We start from the raw sequence: 20,758 nt of genomic DNA on the forward strand, positions 1-20,758 counted from the left end.
CACTTATTTGACATTCTGGTACTGGATGGTGTTGATTTCTCTGCCATTCAAGCCCAGATATAAAACTGGGTAGTGTGTTTGGAGATTGACATAAAATGTAGGCAGTCATCTCTGTCTTTATTTAAAGTATTTGCTGACTGTCCCTAATATCAAGGTCAGATTTATAATTACAAGTCACAATTAACCTTCCCACTGCCTTTGACAAGGTGAAAGTGGAAAAAAGATGGAGCCTGAAGTGAAAATGGAAACACGGCATTTTCCCCTCCTGACCATCCTCAGTGCAGCGGTTTTTGACCCTGCACTTTCGGACTTGGGGTTGGAGGAGCAGAGGTGCTCCGTCGTCCCACTGACTTACTCTTTGTTTGAACAGTGAATGGTACAACAGGAGAAGGCCTGTCCCTGAGCATCTCAGAGCGTTGCCAGGTCGCAGAGGAGTGGGTGACAAAAGGGAAGGACAAGTAAGTGGCTGCATGAGGATAAAAATGCCCTTTGGCCACAGCTGTATTAAGTGAGCCTCTTCCCCAGAGGATACGCCCTCCCTGCTTTCTGGTCAGAGCTGGGGCTTGAGGTCAGCTGGTGGGAAGATGAGCAGGACCCCAGGGATCCTGGCTTCTTGGAGAAGAGCACCCTCCCTTTGTGTGCAGAAGGGCAGCCAGAGTGCTAGACACACCTGCCATCCAGAGGTTCCGTTGGGAAACTGCTTACCTGTCTACAGGGCCAATCCCCTCACAGTTACCTGTCCTTGGGCTGAAGGATAAGAGGGGAGGGTGGTAATGGACTCTGCTGGTCACCTGGCTCTTCCACTGAGCAACTCACACCCCTTCCCTTCTCGGGATGAGTGCCTGATGCTTGTATTGGCCCACTTCTCCTTACAGGTCTCTATGCATCCGACTCAACATGCTCTTTTATGGTGCTTCCTCTTGTGCTCTTGGAGGACTTTCTGTAGTCCATAAACTTCCGTGCAGTGATATATTTTTGTAACACCCAATTCATGCCATGGTTGAACAAACAGGATAGTATCAGTTCCAAAAGCACTTCCAGTTAACTAAGTTTGTTTTTTTGAGATGGAGCTCACTCTGTTACCCAGGCTGGAGTGCAGTGGTGTGATCTTGGCTCACCGCAACCTCTACCTCCTGGCTTCAAGCAATTCTCCTGCCTCAGCCTCCTGAGTACTTGGGACTATAGGCACATGCCACCGTGCCTGGCTAATTTTTTTGTATTTTTAGTAGAAATGGGATTTCACTGTGTTAGCCAGGATGGTCTCCATCTCCTGACCTCGTGATCTACCCCTCTCAGCCTCCCAAAGTGCTATGATTACAGGCGTGAGCCACCGTGCCTGGCCAACTAAGTTTTACTGATTTTCTGTTATGTTGTTATATGTTATGTACTGTGCTAGGCACCAGCAGTATAAAGTAAGGGCTCTGCCTTCAGGTTGCTGACCATCTGGTAGGGATGTTAGATCATGAAAACTAATACCCCAACCCTTCTGATGAATGTATAAACAAAAAGGGAGTGATTGATGTTGTCTTAGGTGGAAGTAAAAGATTAGAGGTAAGTTCCAAGTGAGCAGAGGTGGTCAGTATGAAGCCCATAGTGTCCCTGGGGATCTTTAATGGCTTCAGGGCACCTCCAGTACCTAAAATTATGTGCCAAATTTGAGTGCATATCCACGGAACCATTTTCTGGTGAGCCATCAGCTTTCAGTTAATTTTGTCAGATCTAGGGTCCAAAAAGATTAAGGACAATGGGCAGAGTATGAAAACAGGAGGGCTAAGGGCACATATTAAGAGCAGTACCAAAAATGAGGGACAGGGAAGGTAGGCAGAGACAGAAAGCCCTCAGAAGGTAGGAGGCCAGTCAGGAGTGAGTCCTGTCACTGCAACCAGGAAGAAGAATGATTTCAGAGACTGTCAGTGGAGCAGGGGCCATAGAGCCCAACTGCCTGAATTTGAGGCCCAGCTCTGCTTTTTATTAGCGCTGGGAACTCAGGCATATCACCTAACTTCTGTGTGCTTCATCCCTAAGATAGAAGTAATAATAGTACCTCACTTATGAGGTTGTAGTGAGGATTAGAACAATGCCTGGCAGGCACAGTTCACTAAACACATTCACACTAATGTAAGAATTCATTGTAACTATTTGCAGTAGATGCTATGTTCATTATAACATTTGTTATAATAACAGACGCCATGAAAGTCAGCACAGGAAAGACTGAGAAGACCACTAGGTTTGACACATTATAGGAAGTCACTGATGACCTCTGAAAGAGCAGGGCCAGTCAGGTTATTGCAGAGAAGCCAGACTGCAGTAAGTTACAGAGTGCAACAGATATCTGCAAGTGGGGGCAGTGAGTGCAGCTGATCCTCACAAAAAGTTTTCTGGCAAAGGGAAGGAGAGATGGAGTAGTACATTAGGAAGGAAGGAATATGCAAGCTTGAAAGAAGCATAGTTTTGTTAAGTGGAAAAATGTTGAGCGTGTTTCTATGCTGAAAGGACACTGCCATGGGAGAAGAGATTAAAGATACAGAAAAGACTGGTAAACCTTGGCTGGGTACAGTGGCTCATGCCTGTAATCCCAGCACTTTGGGAGACCAAGGCAGACGGATTGCTTAAGCCCAGGAGATCAGGACCAGCCTGGGCAACATATGGAGACCCTGTCTCTACAAAAAATAAAAAAAATAATTAGCCGGGCATAGTGGTATGCCCCTGTGGTCCCAGCCACTTGGGAGGCTGAGGCAGGAGGATCACTTGAGCCCCGGGGGACAGAGGTCACTGTGAGCCGAAATCACACTACTGCACTCCAGCCTGGGTGACAGAGCAAAACCCTTTTTTTTAAAAAAAAAAAAAAGTGGTGAATTGATACCTTTGATGGAAGGTCTTGGATAGGGGGTTTTGGCTAGGGATTTGAAATGCAGATGCTCCTTCACTGGTGATAGAATTACGTCCTGATGAATTGATCAGAAATTGATTCAACTTACAATTTACATTGAGTTTTAAAGACATAACCCTGTCATAAGTCAGGGAGTGTAATGATACTTTCACACCATCGTAAGGTCAAACGGTCATAAGCTGGGGACCATCCACATAACCCAAAGTAGACAGAATAGCTTTAGAAGACAGCTGAAGGCCTGGCACAGTGGCTCATATCTGTAATCTCAGCACTTTGTGAGGCTGAGGTAGGCAGATCACCTGAGGTCAGGAGATTGAGACCAACCTGGCCAACATGGCGAAACCCCATCTCTACTAAAAATACAAAAATTAGCTGGGTGTGGTGGCAGGCACCTGTAATCCCAACTAATCAGGAGGCTGAGGCAGGAGAATCGCTTGTACCCTGGAGGTGGAGGTTGCAGTGAGCTGAGATCGCACCACTGCACTCTAGCCTGGGCGACAGAGCGGGCCGACGTCTAAAAAAAAAGGCAGCAGCAGCAAGGAGGAAAGCAAATGGTGATATACCCCCGTGCACAGGTGGAGAGGAGGAAGGGTAAGGGAGTTTGTGAAAGCTTCATCTTTGGTGTCTGGGACTCTAGGACATCTGCTCAGAACAAGGAGTTGGGTAGAATTTAGAGCTTGACAGGAATAGTCAAGATTTGGAGTAGCCACTCCAGATAAATGAGTCATGACAGCCAGAAGGCTTGTTGGAACCTCCTCCTGGATTGAGAGATTACTAGGAAATTTGTATTTTAAATTTCCAACAGTGGTAGCTGTGCCTAGCAGCCCAGGAGAACGAGGAAGAACAAATGGATGATTGGCTTCACCTAAGCCAAGAGAAAGGGGTAGTGAAGGAAGGGGTCTTACAATAAAACTGCTGGTGAGAGTTCAACAGGTCAGTCAGCCCCCCTTTTTCCATTCAGCAGTCTTCTGTTATCCTTTAAAAATACAAAGCTGATCATGTCACTTCCCAGCTAGGTCCTGTTTTACCTAAGACATAGCTAGCCAAGAACTCCTGGAGGACTCGGTGATTGGGCCTAAACAGGAATGTGGTGTCTCTGTCTCATGAGGGCATGTGTTTATTCAAGGTCCTTCAGAAGACTCACTGGGATGACTGCATTCACAGCTGAACATTATTAATCCCACTTTGAGAAGACCATTCTCACTGTGGCCTCTCCCCAGTTGGGAACATGGAGTACCCCCAAAAATGAACATCAGGGTGTCAGAGCAAATATCCCCTTTTGGCCAAATTCTGAGGAGATTTGCAAAGTAGGAAATTGCTTTTTATAGTGAATTCACTTCTCACAGGACTAGTTCCTGGCTGTATTCTTTGAGGAAACTCTTTATTCTTATCTCCAACCAAAAATATCTCAGTATCATACCTATCTTCATGCACGTATACCACCAAATACAGCATCTAAAACAATGCTTAACCAAAATAAGTACTCATGTATTGTTTAATCAGTTATTGCTTTTCAAGTTCTGTTTGGTTGAACCTTAAATTCTATTCCCTGAACATTTTTTAAAATCCCTAATGATTCTTTACTGTTTTCTATATTTTTGCAGCATTAAAAGGCTCTATTCTTTTTTTTTTCTTTTTTGTTCTCCCAAACTTGTTTTTTTTCTTTAAGTCTCTATTCTTAAGGCTTAACAGTAATAACTGCTAATATTTATAAAGCATTTACTATGTCATGTACCATGCTGTGTTTTACTTGCATGAACTCACATAATCCTTACAATAGCCCTGTGAGACAGGTAATGTTATTATCTGAGTTATTACAGGAATTGAAGTGTAAAGGTGTTAAGTGCCTTTCTGAGGAGTTCACAGCTGGTTCGTAACAGTCAGGATTCAAGCTCAAGACTCTAACTCTGGGATATAAGTTCTTAACAGCTATGCTGCACCACCTCCCAATTAGATTTCTTCTCTAGTGCTTGATTCACCATTGGCATCTTGATTTTTTTAAATTTACATTTGATCTAAGTCAACAAATATTAGCCAATGCCAGATATATGCAAAGCACTTTTATATGAATATATGCAATATCATTTACGTATAAAAATCATATGTAATATCTAACACATAAAGTGATTCTAAACATGATTAAACTAGATCATTTACTTCCATTAGAATTTATTTGTTATTTATTTTATTTTTATTTTTAATTATTTTTTGAGACATGGTCTTGCTCTGTTGCCCACCCTTGGGTGCAGTGGCATGATCTTGGCTTACTGCAGCCTCCACCTCCTGGGCTCAAGTGATTCTCCCACCTCAGCCCCCAAGTAGCCAGGACTACAGGCACACACCACCACACTTGGCTAATTTTTTGTATTTTGGGTAGAGATGGGGTTTTGCCATGTTGCCCAGGCTGGTCTTGAACTCCTGAGCTCGAGTAGTCCACCCACCTCAGCCTCCCAAAGTGCTGGGATTATAAGTATGAGACACTGCACCCAACCTAGAATTGATTTTTAAATTTTGTGTCTTTTATCACAACTTAGAAATGTTTTATGTAAGCATGTATATAAGATTAATTTCTACAGACTCCAATTTAAGATAATGGGCATGGACTAAATTATCTCTGTGATCCTCTGCCTCTAACTTAATGAGAGATGAATCCCATTTACGTACACGTTTAACAGTTTTAAGCATATATTTCTGCTGTTAGTGATATGAAACCTCCATGATACTGAATGAACATACCACCTTCCCACTGGCTCGAAATGAAGTCATTGCAGAAATGGCTGTATTCCTACAGAAAGGAAGAAATGGAATAGCCTTTTAACCTTGCCTTTAAATACCTCCTCTGGGGCTGAATATTCTCTGCTATGAAATCAGAATCATCCTAGACACGGTCAAATCACAACCAACCTCTCAGTAACATGACAAGACTTTGATATCAATGACCTATGTTAAAAAGATCACCATAAGTCCCTTTAGGTAGATTAAATATATTGCTATAGAACTTAATAAGTGAGATTAATAAGGTGTCAGTTAACTGCTAAAACCAGCACAAACCAGGATAGTGCAGCCCTTCTGCATGCCTCTAAACTCTAAGCGATGCAGCAGTGTTTTTTTCTTTTGCAGGCTGGATCAGGTGGTAATTCACGTAGGAGCACTGAGCTTGAAGGAGTCACAGGAACTGGTATGTATGCAGCTCCATCTGGGAGAGACCACTCAAGGGGCCTCAATTTTTATGCTGCAGTTAAAATCAGTACTATATTTGCTATGCAGTGGATGGTGTGCCTGAAAAGATAAGGTGTGGGATCTCAGGGGCTCACTGCCTAGAAGCAGGCATTGAGCCTTGAAGAAAGGATTGTAGCTCTAGGTGATGATGACTATAGAATAGGAGATGGAGGCACCTTCCTCCAAGGAGAGTAAGGATGGATGCAGCTGTAGCTGAGTTTGCAGGTAAGGAGCAGAACTGAGCCAATTTCAGTTTTCTCTGTGAAGTAGAAGGCAGTGCCATCTGCAGGGCACAGATGGACAAAGTATAAAGACTTGAAGAATGGCAAATGTGAATTCTGCCTTGGAGAAAGGGGGAGGGAGCTAAAACACAAAAGGATTGCTTGGTGGTACTGAAGACCAACTTAGGTTGTAAGTTATAAATTTGTCATACCACCCTTCAGCACAGTTGTGGAATTTTTTTTTCTGGGTACACTCTTTAGCCAGAATATAGGAACAAGAACACAGACAATTGGATTGCTCCAGCTTTAGGGATTAGCAGGTTAGGTGGAGCAGAAGCAAGACAGGAAGGGGTTAAATTTCCTGGCAGAAAAGCAGGTGGTATGGTGATTCTGAGGCCTGGGTGAATTGGTTAAGAAAAGAAGGCACACACTTTGGGAGGCCGAGGCAGGCAGATCACGAGGTCAGGAGTTTGAGACAAGCCTGACCAACATGGTGAAACCTTGTCTCTACTAAAAATACAAAAAGTAGCCGGGCATGGTGGTGGGCACCTATAATCCCAGCTACTCAGGAGGCTGAGGCAGGAGAATTGCTTGAACCCAGGAGGCGGAGGTTGCAGTGAGCTGAGATCGTGCCACTGTACTCCAGTCTGGGCAACAGAGCGAGACTCCATCTCAAAAAAAAAAAAAAACAAAAACACAAAGATGTTCAAAATTGTTTATCAGAAGGCCCTGTACCTGGACTGCTACAAATTGACCAAGTTTCCAGAACTTAGATATATGACTTTTTCTGGCCCAGCTTCTTCTTAATGGGTTTTGCTTGTTTTGGCTATTTGGATTTAAAAATGGGATGTATAATGTATTTGCAAAAAATTGCAATTTAGTGCTTTAGGCAAGATGCAAAGGAAGATCTATCATTAGCCATAATAAGTGTGGAATCAGAATTTAGAGACTTGAATTATTCCTCTTACATTTTATTTGTTTCTCTTACAAAAGGTTTTTCAACTAAGGCAGTATGGTGTAGGGTATATTTTTCCTTTTTTTTTTCTCTTTTCAATTGCTTCTTTTCCAATGTATAATACAAATTTTAAAATATTATCATGTAATGATATGAATGACAGTATCATCCATTGGGCTGAACACCCAAATAGTATAGAAGTAATCTTGGAATTAATAATCCTCTGGAATAGGGATAATCTGCTGGTACAGGGGTAGTCTTGCCAAAGAGACAGTAACATTGGCATCTTCTTAGCCATAACTCTTTATTGGATGATGCTTGAATGGACACTGCCATCAACTCTCTTAGGTGTTTCCTCTTTCCTTGCTTTCAGCTAAGGTTACTCTTCTGCTCTTTTTCTAAACAGACTACTAATCAAATGATTTAAATATATCACATTCTGATCCTGTGTTAATGAAATTATTCCCAGTGCCTTAATTTGGCTATATCCCAGTCTTCTCCTTTTAACTATTCTAGTTTACTTCTGCAGAAAGATAATCACATCTATTAGATATAGATATTACAAGTCAAAGTCTCAGAAGGAAGCCCTTTTCCCTTTTTAGAGAGTAGGGCATGTTCCGAAACAATCAACAAGCGTCTGCTGGTTCCTTGCTATGTGCCAGGCACCATGATTGACCTGGACTCAAGGGTAAGCAAGATCTGAGCCCTGCCCTGAGGGACTTACACTCTAGTTGGAGGACAGTCACCATACACAACTGCCTTACAACCTGGTAGGTTTAGGTATTTTACTTGAAATAGATACATAGTGTTATAAGGGTCCAGCAAGAGGAAATGTTACTTTTTTCTGGAGGAATTTGAGAAAATATCAGAAATATGGGGCAAAGTATCTTCTGTGATATATATAATCTTTTCCTTTTCAGCATGTCTCAACTGCATTCCCAATCTAATATACATTTTTAAATTGGACAGAAAAGACAGTATCAGCAATGGGCTAAACAGAAGAGAAATTACATCAGCAGATATCTCGAGTAACAGTTACAACTTATCAAAACGACCTACTTATGTCTCCTTAGCAAGGTTTTTTTGTGCTGACAAAATATGAAGTATAAGATTAAGTGCACAGCTCACCGTCATCAAGGAGCTCTACTTTGCGACCTGGGATTTTCCTGGCAATGACATTCATTAAATTTGGTTAATTTTCCCACTCTCCAGTGGTACATCAGTTGGCAAATTTGAAGAGCTTGTTACTGATCTTAGTATCTAAGCTATAGATGACTGTAGTAAATCACTTGTTCCAATATGGTCTTCTTTCTTCCTTTAAAGGCCCAACATGCAGCAGAAATAGGAGCTGATGGCATCGCTGTCATTGCACCGTTCTTCCTCAAGCCATGGACCAAAGGTAAGTAGATAGGCCTGAATGCATGGCACCTCACATGGTCCACTTCTTACCTCCATTCAAAATGGTTATATTTAGTTTGTGAGAGTAAAGCACTATAGATTGGAGGCTTAAAGGTGCAAAGGTACAGTGGTTCTCTGAAATATTTGCTCTCCCTGGATCCATAAAAGGGACTGCATTAAAGTACTTCAGTTCTTTTGCCCAGTAATTGATCTGATTGGGTCATCTGCTGAGCCTCTGTTGATGGGTAGATGCCTATGTTTGGGTCAAGTGTCTGCTCCTGGACCAGTGAGTTGTATAGGGTGTCAGTCACATGGCAAAGCATGGGACCATTTTTCTTAGAAGAATATAAGTGATGGGAATTTTGAGACTACACATCCTATTCAAGGTCGAGTGAATGATGAATTTTAAGAGATTTCACAGAAATATTCATTGCCTTCCAAAATACAAAAGTATTGCTTTCTCTTTCTCTACTGTCTTCTCTGTGGAAACTATTTATGGTGTCTAAGTATACCAAGTCTTTTTAATCCTTTTTGATTAGCAAAAAAAGAAGTATAAATTTTAGAAGGATAAAAACACTATTCGCCTACATGATTAAATAAATCCATAATTAAATGCATAATAGGTCTAAATCGTCATGAAATATCACCTATTATTGATACATAGAAAATAATTCATGTAAGTAAGCAATTTAATATTTATAAATTGCTAGTTTAAAATGAACATTTTTAAAGTTTTTAAAATTTTTTAAATTGTTCTTTAGAGATGAGGTCTTGCTCTATTGCCCAGGCTGGAGTACAGTGGCATGATCATAGCTCACTGCAGCCTCGAACTCCTGGGCTCAAGCAACCCTCCTCCATTGGCCTCCCAAGTAGCTGGAACTTACAGGCACGTACCACCATGCCAAGCTAATTTTAAAAATAATTTTTGTAGGGACGAGATGTTGGTATGTTGCCTAAGATGACCTTGAATTCTTGGCCTTGATCCTCCTGCCTCAGCCTCCCAAAGTGCTGGGATTACAGGCATGAGCCACTGTGTCCAGCCCAACATTTAAAAATTTTTTCACATGGCTTTACAAATTTTTACATGAATATATTTCCTAAAAGGAAAAATAATGTATACATAATAATTTGTCAGAAATATTATCATAGACTGAATACACATCATAACAGTATTCAGATGACCTATATAAAATTCTCCTGTTACCCAGTGGCATCCAAAGCATGAGGAGTGCTGCTGGACTTATCATCTGCAGTAGCGTTGCAGGCAAAGCTCACATGAGATGATGCAGGAAATGCCACTTCCTCAGCAAACCAGAGTGTGCTCTCTTTTGATGTATCTGGATTTCTCCCCAAAGGGAAAAATACCAAATTTTGCTGGAATTCTTGCAAAATGTGCCACTATTCTTGCAAAATGTGCCACTACTCCTATAACTTCCCTCTTGAAGCAGATATTGTTTATCTTTTTGTTACAGGGTTTTCTCAATTAAAATCTTATTATTGTCCTATAGTAGTCTCTGTTGTTTACTGTCCACACTTAGCCTTTTTGGGGTAAGAAGACAAGAGTCTCATGTGATGGACTTATGTTTGTCATCATCATCTCTTAATATATGGGAAGGTTTTCATCAATTTTGTAATAGAGTTTAGTATGGTAGGAGAATAATCATCTTATTTTGGGCTTTCTACAGAAGGAAAATAAAACTTGAAGGAAGTGAGTTGCAAAAACATTGCAGTAGCAGTAGCAGGGATGGTAAGAGTGGTTGAGAATTTGAGGCTTCTGAGAAACATGGTTGTGTTTCATCAGATGATTTGTTTTTTTTTACCAGGGAAAGCCACTGTTTACACCTGTTCTCACTATGACTGTTCCTGCTGTTCTTTCAGATATCCTGATTAATTTCCTAAAGGAAGTGGCTGCTGCCGCCCCTGCCCTGCCATTTTATTACTATCACATTCCTGCCTTGACAGGGGTAAAGAGTAAGTACTGCTTCTTTTGATATTTCTTTCCTTCCAACTCTCACATTTTACCCTATTATGCTAAGAAACTCCACTCCATCCCACCCTACCCCATGCCACAAAAGCACACCACCACTGACTGGGCAGTACCAGTTGCATCTAAATGTCCCTCTGAAGTCCCAGCCCTTATCAATCATTCACACTGCTGTATAATGGAAGTTGTTAGGTATGAAAGGCAATCTGATCTCTGGGCACTTGTAGCACATACCTTTCGTCTTTACCACACACACTCCTTCTTCTTATTGAGAAGACGTGAGTCTGTAAGCCTCACTAGGAGAGGAGTGTGTCTACCTTGAACCTATTGTATTCTTAGTGCCTATAGCACATAGGAAAGTCCTCTGATCTCTTCTGACTTCTCTTCTAGCTTTTCTTTTGTTATTACTGTATTTCTCCAGAAAGAAGAGTTTTATAATTAGCTGAAATTTCTTAGATTATTTTTAAAATCCCACTCTTTTCTAAATTCCATTAGAGGAAAAATGGAGGCTGTACTTTATAAACATTCTGAAGGGAAAAAAAAGAAAAAAAACTGCTTTTCCTATTCTCTACTCTCATACTTAGCACTCAACACAAAACATTTTACCTCTGGCCACCAAAATGTGTGTGGGCATTTCTCCCCACCAACAACCAATTCTTCATCAGAGACGAACTGGGTGTCCTCTAATTGGATTCAGTTCTGACACTGGCTACTGGAGTCAGCATTGAATCCCACAGGTTAAGGGCTTAGTCCCACAGGACTGCCCCTACTTCAATGCCAGTCTCAAGTCCCAGGTTGTGGCCTGTACTTCCTACCAGCTGGCTATAAATCAGGGTTCCAATTACCTCCTCCTTGGGTTCAATTAATGTGCTATAGCAGTTCGCAGAACTCAAAGAAACACTTTACTTACTATTGCCCATTTATTACAAAGGAAACAGATAAAACAACCAGAAGAAGAGATGCATAGGGTAAGATATGTGTGAAGGGGCATGGAGTTTCATGCCCTCTCTGAACAAGCCATCCTCCAGGCACCTTCATGTGTTCAGCAACACAGAGTCCCTGTCCTTTTGAGTTTTTATGGGGGCTTCATTATGTAGGCATGATTGAGTACATCATTGGCCATGGGTGATTGACTCAATCTTTAGCCCCTCTCTCCTCCCCAGAGGCCAAGCATATGACTGAAAGTTCCAACCCTCTTAAGTACATGGTTGGTTTCCCTGGCAACCAGCCCTCATCCTGAGGCTATCTAAGAGATCTAGTCATCAGTAAACTTTGTAGCATACAGAAATATACATATCACTTTGGAGATTCCAAGGGGTTTAGGAGATTTGTGTCAGATGTTCCTATCTCTCAGGAAATTACAAAGGTCTTGGGAGCTCTGTGTCAGGAATAAGGGTCAAAGACCAAGTGTTAGAATAAAATACTCTCCTAGCACCCCTGTCTACAAGGGTTTTAGGTACTTTGTCTCAGGAACCAGGGACTAAGACCAAATATATATTTACACTTCACAAATATCCATCTACTGCCTTCAAGGAATGGGAAGTTTAGGATTATAATTGGACAAGTACATAGGAGCTGCTAGTCAGGGAGAAGTGATTAGGCCTAGTCTGCAGTCAGTTCTGGCTGACAGCAGCTTGTGGCAGCTCACTGCAGATGCGTGGCACTATATGGGATGTTATTTCCTGGAGATGTGCAGATTGATGAGGTGCTTATTATTTTGAGCAGTTCGTGCTGAGGAGTTGTTGGATGGGATTCAGGATAAGATCCCCACCTTCCAAGGGCTGAAATTCAGTGATACAGATCTCTTAGACTTCGGGCAGTGTGTTGATCAGAATCGTCAGCAACAATTTGCTTTCCTTTTTGGGGTAGATGAGGTAAGTCACCCCCTAGCATGTTGCAGCAGGTCAGTTCCCTCCAAAACAATTTGTGTAGCTATTTATATAGTAGCATCTCTTTTCTTTCTCTTTTTTATAAAAGTGAATATTCTTTGTTTCTGATTAGCAACTGCTGAGTGCTCTGGTGATGGGAGCAACTGGAGCAGTGGGCAGGTAAGCATGACTCATTTTTCCCAATGATTATAAAGTCCCCCATAAAGGCATTCATCACCAAAGTAGCTGTATTTCTTTTTTTCTTTTTTTTTTTCTTTTTTTTTTTTTTTTTTTTTTTTATTGTTATTGAGACAGAATCTTGCTCTGCTGCTCAGGCTGGAGTGCAGTGGTGCAATCTTGGCTCACTGCAAGCTCCACCTCCCGAGTTCATGCCATTCTTCTGCCTCAGCCTCCCCAGTTGCTGGGACTACAGGCGCCCACCACCATGCCCGGCTAATTTTTTGTATTTTTTTAGTAGAGACTGGGTTTCACCGCGTTAGCCAGGATGGTCTCGATCTCCTGACCTTGTGATCCACCCACCTCGGCCTCCCAAAGTGCTGGGGTTACAGGCATGAGCCACCGCACCCGGCCCAAGTAGCTGTATTTCTTACATGTGTATCCTTTCTAATAGAAGTTTCCTTTCTTTTCCACATTCTTCCAGTGAAAGGGAATGAAATAGTGCTTAGTTGTTTGTTAGAAATTCAGTCATTGGGCTGGGCATGGTGACTCACACCTGTAATCCCAGCACTTTGGGAGGCCAAGGTAGGCGGATCACTTGAGGTCAGGAGTTTGAAACCAGCCTGGCCAACATGGTGAAACCCCCCCTCTACTAAAAATTTTAAAAAATGGGCCGGATGCAGTGACTCATGCCTGTAATCCCAACACTTTGGGAGGCTGAGGCAGGTGGATCACGAGGTCATCAGTTTGAGACCAGCCTGGTGAAACCCTGTCTCTAGTAAAAATACAAAAATTAGCTGCCTGTAATCCCAGCTACTTGGGAGACTGAGGCGGGAGAATTGCTTGAAACTGGAAGGCGGAGGTTGCAGTGAGCCGAGATCGCACCACTGCACTCTAGCCTGGGCAACAAGAGTGAAACTCTGTCTTAAAAAAAAAAAAAAAGAAGCCAGACGTGGTGGCAGGCACCTGTGATCCCAGCTACTTGGGAGCTGAGGCATGAGAATCACTTGAACCCAGGAGACAGAGGTTGCAGTGAGCTGAGATTGAGCCACTGCACTCCAGCCTGGGTGACAGAGCAAGACTCCATCTCAAAAAAAAGAAAAAGGATAAAAAAGAAATTCAGTCATTGTTTAGAAGCATCTGTTGCAGTTAGAGGTGAGACACATGAACACATGAATTGAGCACATGCACAGGGCCTAGACCTTAGCGGGAACTGACGCTTAGTGCTATAGACCCTGGTGACCAGGATCTCAAGGATGGACTCACACTTTGTGAGTTCTATCTTTGTCAGAAATTATTTGGTTGCAAGTAACAGAAACCCATTTAAACTACCTTATGTACAAGAAGACACGTTATTATAAAATTCTGGGAAACCACATAGAGCCCAAGAGGAGGATGTAAAACCAGGCCTCAGAGAAGATGAAAGCCAAGAACTACAGAATCTCAACCACCAAGGCAGATTATCTTCCATATGTGGTTTTTTGGAGAGACTCACCACTACATCTTTGTGCACATCTCTTTATTTCTCTTCTCTCTCTCTGTATCCAAATGGGCTTTCTCTGCTTCAGCATGCACATAGCCAATCATGGCTGCCCAAGCGTGGCATTTTGGGACATCATTAGATAGCACTGCCTAGGCAAGTGTCCATGTCAGGTCCAACCAGAATCATGTGGCCCAATGCCTACTTAGCAAAAGACAGGCAATTCAATTAGCACGTCCACTGCACATGTTAACTTAATTCATTAGAATATGCTTCCAAGCAGATTGAACTAAATGTTTGCATTAACTGAAAGATACCAGGGGAGCAAAATAACATTTATAACATGTCTTGGTGAGCCTGGCTGTGAGGAAGAGTGACTGAGTTGAATAATATAAATGGATTGTTCACCAAGCCAAGATGGCCTATGACAGCCATTGTAACTACAGGGCTATTTCTACTGAGGAAATTTGAATGTTGTATTTGCTGACCACGTATGTTAATTCATTCTCACATTGCTATAAAGAAATAACTGAGAAATGCGTAAGAAAAGAGGTTTAATTGGCTCACAGTTCTGCAGGCTGTGCAGGAAGCATGGTAACGTGTCCTTGGTTTCTGAAGGAAACTTTCAATCATGGCGGAAGGCTAAGCAGGCACATCTTACGTGGCCAGAGCAGGAAGTGAGGTGCACACACTTTTAAATAACTGGATCTCACGAGAACTCACTATCGCGACAATGGCACAAAGGGGGATATGTTAAACCATGAGAAACTGCCCCTGTGATCCAGTCACCTCCCACCAGGCCCCACCTCTAGCACTGGGGATTACATTTCAACCTGAGATTTGGGCAGGGACACAGATCCAAACCATATTACCATTAAACCTTTTTCCGCCTGGAAATTCTTACTTTTTTGGCTCCTGCTTTTTGGCCTTCATACTAAGCATTTTAATTCTGTCAACATAATCTATAAGGCAAGTACATTTGGTTAAACTTCATTTCTCCCTAGCTATAATCACCTTTCTGTCTAACCAAGGATAAACCTAAGACCACTGGGATTCAAATTTTAGTATTCTGAAGCTCCTCAGACATTGTTCTTCCTTACTGTATTACCAGAAGATAACCTGAGCTTCACATTCCTGGAATTCCTTGCTGTTGACCCCGGTTCTATATATATAAGTTCAACAACATTTCTGTTATTGGTACATCAAGATAAATACATTTCCTGATACCAACTTACTATGGGAGAAGCCATTTGAATTTAAAGAACTTGGGGAAATGTCCTTATTATGAGTTTCTATAACCTTTTACCTTGCCGGTTTCTCTAAGAATTCAGCAATTTATTTAAGATATTTATAGGTAGAGTTGGAGAGTTTTATAAGTCCACAAAAATATTTTGTCAGATCAAATAACTATTCTCACCTTCATTTTTGTTGAATTGTTATAGAAGACAACACGAAGCAATGGAAAGTTTTCGTGGAAACTCTGAAGCCATTCTTTAATCAAAATAAAAACCAGGCCTACCTTGCAGGGTTTTACAAGGATTAGACATGATTTATGTCAAGCCTATAATATAATAGGCATTTAGGAAATGATCCCTCATTTTATTATCATTATTATTAATATTACTATCTAGAAACTAGTTTTTAAGTAATATACACATTAGCAAGGAATATGGGTAATTTGTTAGGATTTGCCCCTGTTTTCATGGTGCTCCATCCACCCAGTGTTTCAGCATAAGGCTTTTAGGACTCACCTCAGATGCTACATTTTATCCACAGTTCTTGTCTAGCATTGCACCTGTGTGTACCCCAGGGCAAGAGCTGGCCTCAGTCGCTTGCTAGCAAATATACTTCCATTTTTTTCCTTTATCTTTTTTCCGCTTTTCTTCCTTTATCCCCTTTTGTCTCAATCCCTTCTCTGCAGTACTGCTTAGTATTGCTGGAAAACTCAGAACTGAAGACAGTCTGATCCCCTAATAGATTAGGACCCAAAAACAGACTTTAGGAGGACTAGGTGTATTTTTTCCCTTTTAAACAGCAGAGGGATTTGAAGATCTGGACCTTTCCTGTTGAGTTATTGAACCTGCAGTATTTGTTATTGTCTTGCCAGTACCTATAACTACCTGGGAAAAAAGACAAACCAGATGTTGGAGGCTTTTGAACGAAAGGACCTCTCTTTAGCCCTGAACTATCAGGTAAACGTTTTCTTCCCTTCCCATAAATCACAGCCTTTTTTCTTCCCCACTTGAGGATTCTTTTTCTTCTCTCTACCATGCCTGCCCTCATTCAAATTGCCCAGCTGCCTCTTTCTTTACCTTTCTTCTGTTTTGTACTTTTTCTTGTCTAAAACCAAAGAAAGCTGTCCCCATTTTCTGTGTTCCCGACATGTCTAATCAGGACAGGACCCATACAGGGATGACTCCTCTCTTCCTCCTAGAAAGGATCTTATTTTTACTCTATCTTCAAAGTACTTTTGTGACTATAATATAATGGCCATAGATTTCTGGGAAAATGACCACAGGCTGTCCCCTTGAGGACATCACACCAGAGTTATCACAGAATATGAGGAAGCTATGAAGATGGTAACCTAAAATGGGGAAGGCTTCATTCAAAGTCAGGGCAGGTCAGTCTTGTTCACCCTGGAAATGTGCTGAGAACTAGAAACATCCACCAGGAAAGAAATAAGAGCCTAGTGGGTGATCCAAAGTAGATACAGGATTTGAAACAGGAAGAAAAAACCAGCAGAAGCTGATATGTTGCTGGGAAGACTCCAGAGGACATAGTGGCTGCTGTGAATGTTCCATGGAGGACAGCCTAGCCATCCAGGGAAAGAAGAGCCTCAGTTGAAGGGTGGAACAGTCTCAACAACTGGTTCTTTTTTATTTAGAGATAGGGTTTTGCTCTGTTGCCCAGGCTGGAGCTCAGTGATGTGATCATAGCTCACTGCAGCCTTGAATCCTCCTGGGCTCAAGCAGTCTTCCCGCCTCAGCCTCCTGAGTAGCTGGGACTACAGGCATGCGCCACCATGCCCAGCTAACATCTGGTTCTAACACATGGTTCTAAAGTGTAAATGGAATGAAGTGGCAGAAAGTAGGGTTGACATGAGAGCAAGACTTTTGGGGTCTGAGAGGCATGAGGATTTTCAGGATAGTATAAGTGGTTGAGAGGTGTATCCCAAGAAAAAAAGTGGGAATGGAAAGACGTGACTGAAGCAAGTGGTTGGTCCTAATAAAGCTTGGCTGTGGGATCTTTCTGAACAGGACAGGCTGCCATCAGGGTATTCAGAGATTACAGATCAGAAGAACAAAGCATCCTGGGGGTTAAAGGGAGTGACCTGCAGCCCCAACCCAGAGAGAACATGAAGAAGCAGAATCCAGAGTGGTTAATTATTCCCTACCCATAGGCCTCAAAGTTGAGCCATCATAAATCTACTTCTTCCTTAAAGTTTAAATACTATATGTAATATTCGCCTTTGTCTATCCTCAGACCAGCTGAAACTAAGAACAGGAACAAGGTAGGGATCTAGGAAGCTATGCCAAATCAACTAAACATTGACAAGACTTTGGTTTAGATAAGGGTAAGAAGAATGAATTGTGCATACTCTGCCGTCTCCTTGCACTGATGGTTCCCGCCACCCTGCCCAGTTTCCTAGAAAAGTTATTTCTGAAAATTCTAACCTGTTCTGAGCAGAACAGGGAAATCACAGATAGAGGAGACTGAAGCAGCTATAATGTTGACCCTTCCATTCAATGGCTTCTCTTACTGGTTGATCCAGTCTCCATCTTTTTTTCCCTCTTAGTCCCACTCTAAATAAAACATCCCATTGTAAACGATGTTGGTAAGGAACTTAGTTTATCACATTCTCTGTTTCTTCTTAAGAAGGCACATGTGAGTGAGTCTTATTTACTCAGTACATAATTTCAGTGAAGGTGGTTTCTGCTCTTAAAGAGCTTTTAGTCAAGTGAAGAAGCAGACGAAAAGTTAGGGCTAAATTGATCTCATTCACTTTAATGTACTTAAGTGCCCTCTGTTCTATTTACATGAGTGAAATTACAACAACCTGCACCTCCATTTCACGCCAATTCTTATGCTCATCAATTTTAGAAAACAGCATTTATGGAAGTTGAGGATCTAGAAATTGATTCCCATAAATCTTAGCCTTGGCCACGTGCTCCTTAGGCATCCTGGAAGGTACCCCAGAGCTATATGTACCCGAGTTTAAAAACCACTGCACTAACTGATAAGTTTACCTATGTAAGCCAGATGGATAAGGGGTGTGATTCCCATCTTTACTCTCTTGTAGAATTCCATCATTGAAGCTTCTTTTCTGCACGGGCCCATTCTGTAAAGCCTACATGTATGAAAAGATCTTACCTTAGCCTGGATGGATCCCAGTCATCTTCACTTGGCTATTTTTCTCCACTCTGACAGACCTTTAGTAAATGAAGGTGTGCAGACTTTTTAGGGTTTCTGTAATTTGACTTCTACATTATTTACATTGTTTACACAGTTCAATAATACTAACTATAGATATGTTTGTTCTTTTCTAGTTTTGTATCCAGAGATTTATCAACTTTGTGGTCAAACTAGGTAAGTGCCACATGTCTCCTGCTTTGTTTGCTGCTGGAGACTGTAAAGAAAATGGAATACCATCACTTTCTCTGAGGGTTCAACAAGAACACCTTTTAATGGTCTGCTGTAAGCAGAGTTCTGTTTCCCTTATTAACCCTCGGGGCCAACCATATAAAACTGTGAAGTAAACCTAGTTGGAAAATCTTTGGCAGCCTTCTCCATTTTAGCACATACTTACCCCATTTTCCATTCTTTCTCTCCTAAAGCGTCAGCACTCCCTCCCTTTACTTGCCTCTGCTTATTAAAATTCTACTACTGCATTGAGGTTGATTTCAGCCTAAGTGCTTGGAGGAAGGCAGTCTAAATACAGATCTTACTAAATTGTGAATGATTGACAGCTCTCCCAAGAGTATTTACAATTTAAACAGAGTTTATTAACACAAGTAAGCTTAAATGGATAGAGGTTTGGATAATATGACAAAATTGGGGAGCAGTGGTGGGGAGAAATACAGTGAATTTGAGTAGAGAAACCTCTCCAGAGTGTCTTAAATCTCCCATAACAAATGACAAATGCCACCATCCACTCTTCTTCTGCAAGAGATTGGCCCTTGGGCCAATTGAATCTGCGTTAATGCAGGAAAATTTTTAAGTTTATTTTTGGCAGGCCTCCCTGCTCTGTGTCAGAGTTCTGCATAATCCTGGCAACTCCTCCCTCACCCCCAAGCACCTCTTGTGTGTTATGCCCCTCATTCTTGTAGGGTTCTCAACCCGCTCTCTTACTCCCTCAAGGGCGTTCTGTTTGTTTTTCCACTTTCATGATTTTTGCACATTTGTGTGCCTCCAGTGCTATGAACTACCTGTTGTTCCCTTGTTCTAAGCAATGTTTTCACAAAATTGTGGGTTTGGTGTGATAATTATTATGTTCCTAAAGTACATTAAAATAGGTATTGAACTATTAAAATTTTAGACAAACTAAAAGATTGATGTGTGCAGTAGTCCCCACTTATCTCAGGGGGTATGTTCCAAGATGACCAGTGGATGCCTGAAATTGCAGATAGTACGAAACCCTACATATACTATGTTTTTTCCTGTACATACATACCTATGGTGAAGTTTAATTTATAAATTAGGCATAGTAAGAGATAAACAGTAACTAATAATAAAATAGAACAATTATAACAATATACTGCAATAAAAGTTATATGACTGTGGTCAGTCTCTCTGTCTCTCAAAATATCTTATTATTTTTGGACTGCAGTTGACCACAGGTAACTGAAACCATGGAAAGTGAAACTGCAGACAAGGGAGGCCTACTGTATATTCAATCATGCTAATATTTTCCTTCCCAATGCTCAGTTTTTACTGTAACTAAGTTAACTTAGCAAAAGAAAGTTAGTTCTTATATCTTGAATCTGAAAGCAATAGCCAGCTAAGAAAACAAATTACAGACATTTTAGAAGATGGGGATTGGGGATTATGATGGATAATTATTAATTATGCTTTTTACATATTAACAGTGTACCTGCTCTTCCATCTGCCTCTCCAGTCTGAAGGCTTTGTCTTTCTTTAGTTCTGAAAAACTTCTCTGTTATCCGTAAAGAATGTTTTGACTGCATTTACTCAAATCTGTCATTCTGAAAGTCTATTAGTTGTATTTTGGATTTTCTCAATCTGTATCTCAATTTTAAAAAAAAGATTTAACATATCTTTCTATGCTGTATTCTGGATTATTTCCTTAGCTCCACCTTGAAAATTGCTAATTCATTAGCTATGTTTTTACTGTTTGATTTCCCTAAATATATATTTTTTTCAATATTTCTTGTTGATTGTTTTATACTCTACCATTCTTCTCATAGCCTATGACTTCTATTCCTCCTTTTATCTCCGAGAAGTCTCTTTCAGAATTTTCTGTCATCTACTCTTAGGATGTAAGTTTTGTCATTTTTGAATGTGCTAGTTCTCATGCTGCTGCTTATCCTCATGCACTTTGTAATTTT

At 41.3% G+C, this 20,758-nt stretch overlaps 1 protein-coding gene across 10 annotated transcripts in view; it reads left to right on the forward strand.

The window, feature by feature from the left end:
* The window catches only part of LOC105484559 (N-acetylneuraminate pyruvate lyase), a 45,673-nt gene that overhangs the window by 16,233 nt on the left and 8,682 nt on the right, over nt 1-20,758 (forward strand). For 5 of the 10 annotated variants that reach the window (XM_011746298.3, XM_011746296.3, XM_011746295.3 and 2 more), the window contains 8 exons: nt 371-458; nt 6,011-6,068; nt 8,609-8,684; nt 10,562-10,654; nt 12,393-12,541; nt 12,669-12,715; nt 16,300-16,384; nt 18,740-18,779. In XM_011746298.3, the coding sequence (XP_011744600.1) occupies nt 371-458; nt 6,011-6,068; nt 8,609-8,684; nt 10,562-10,654; nt 12,393-12,541; nt 12,669-12,715; nt 16,300-16,384; nt 18,740-18,779 (636 nt within the window). The other 5 variants (XM_071076735.1, XM_071076736.1, XM_024793686.2 and 2 more) reach the window with 3 other exon arrangements.

The sequence above is a fragment of the Macaca nemestrina genome, chromosome 1 (genome assembly GCF_043159975.1).
Source record: "Macaca nemestrina isolate mMacNem1 chromosome 1, mMacNem.hap1, whole genome shotgun sequence".
Classification (NCBI taxonomy): Eukaryota; Metazoa; Chordata; class Mammalia; order Primates; family Cercopithecidae; genus Macaca; species Macaca nemestrina.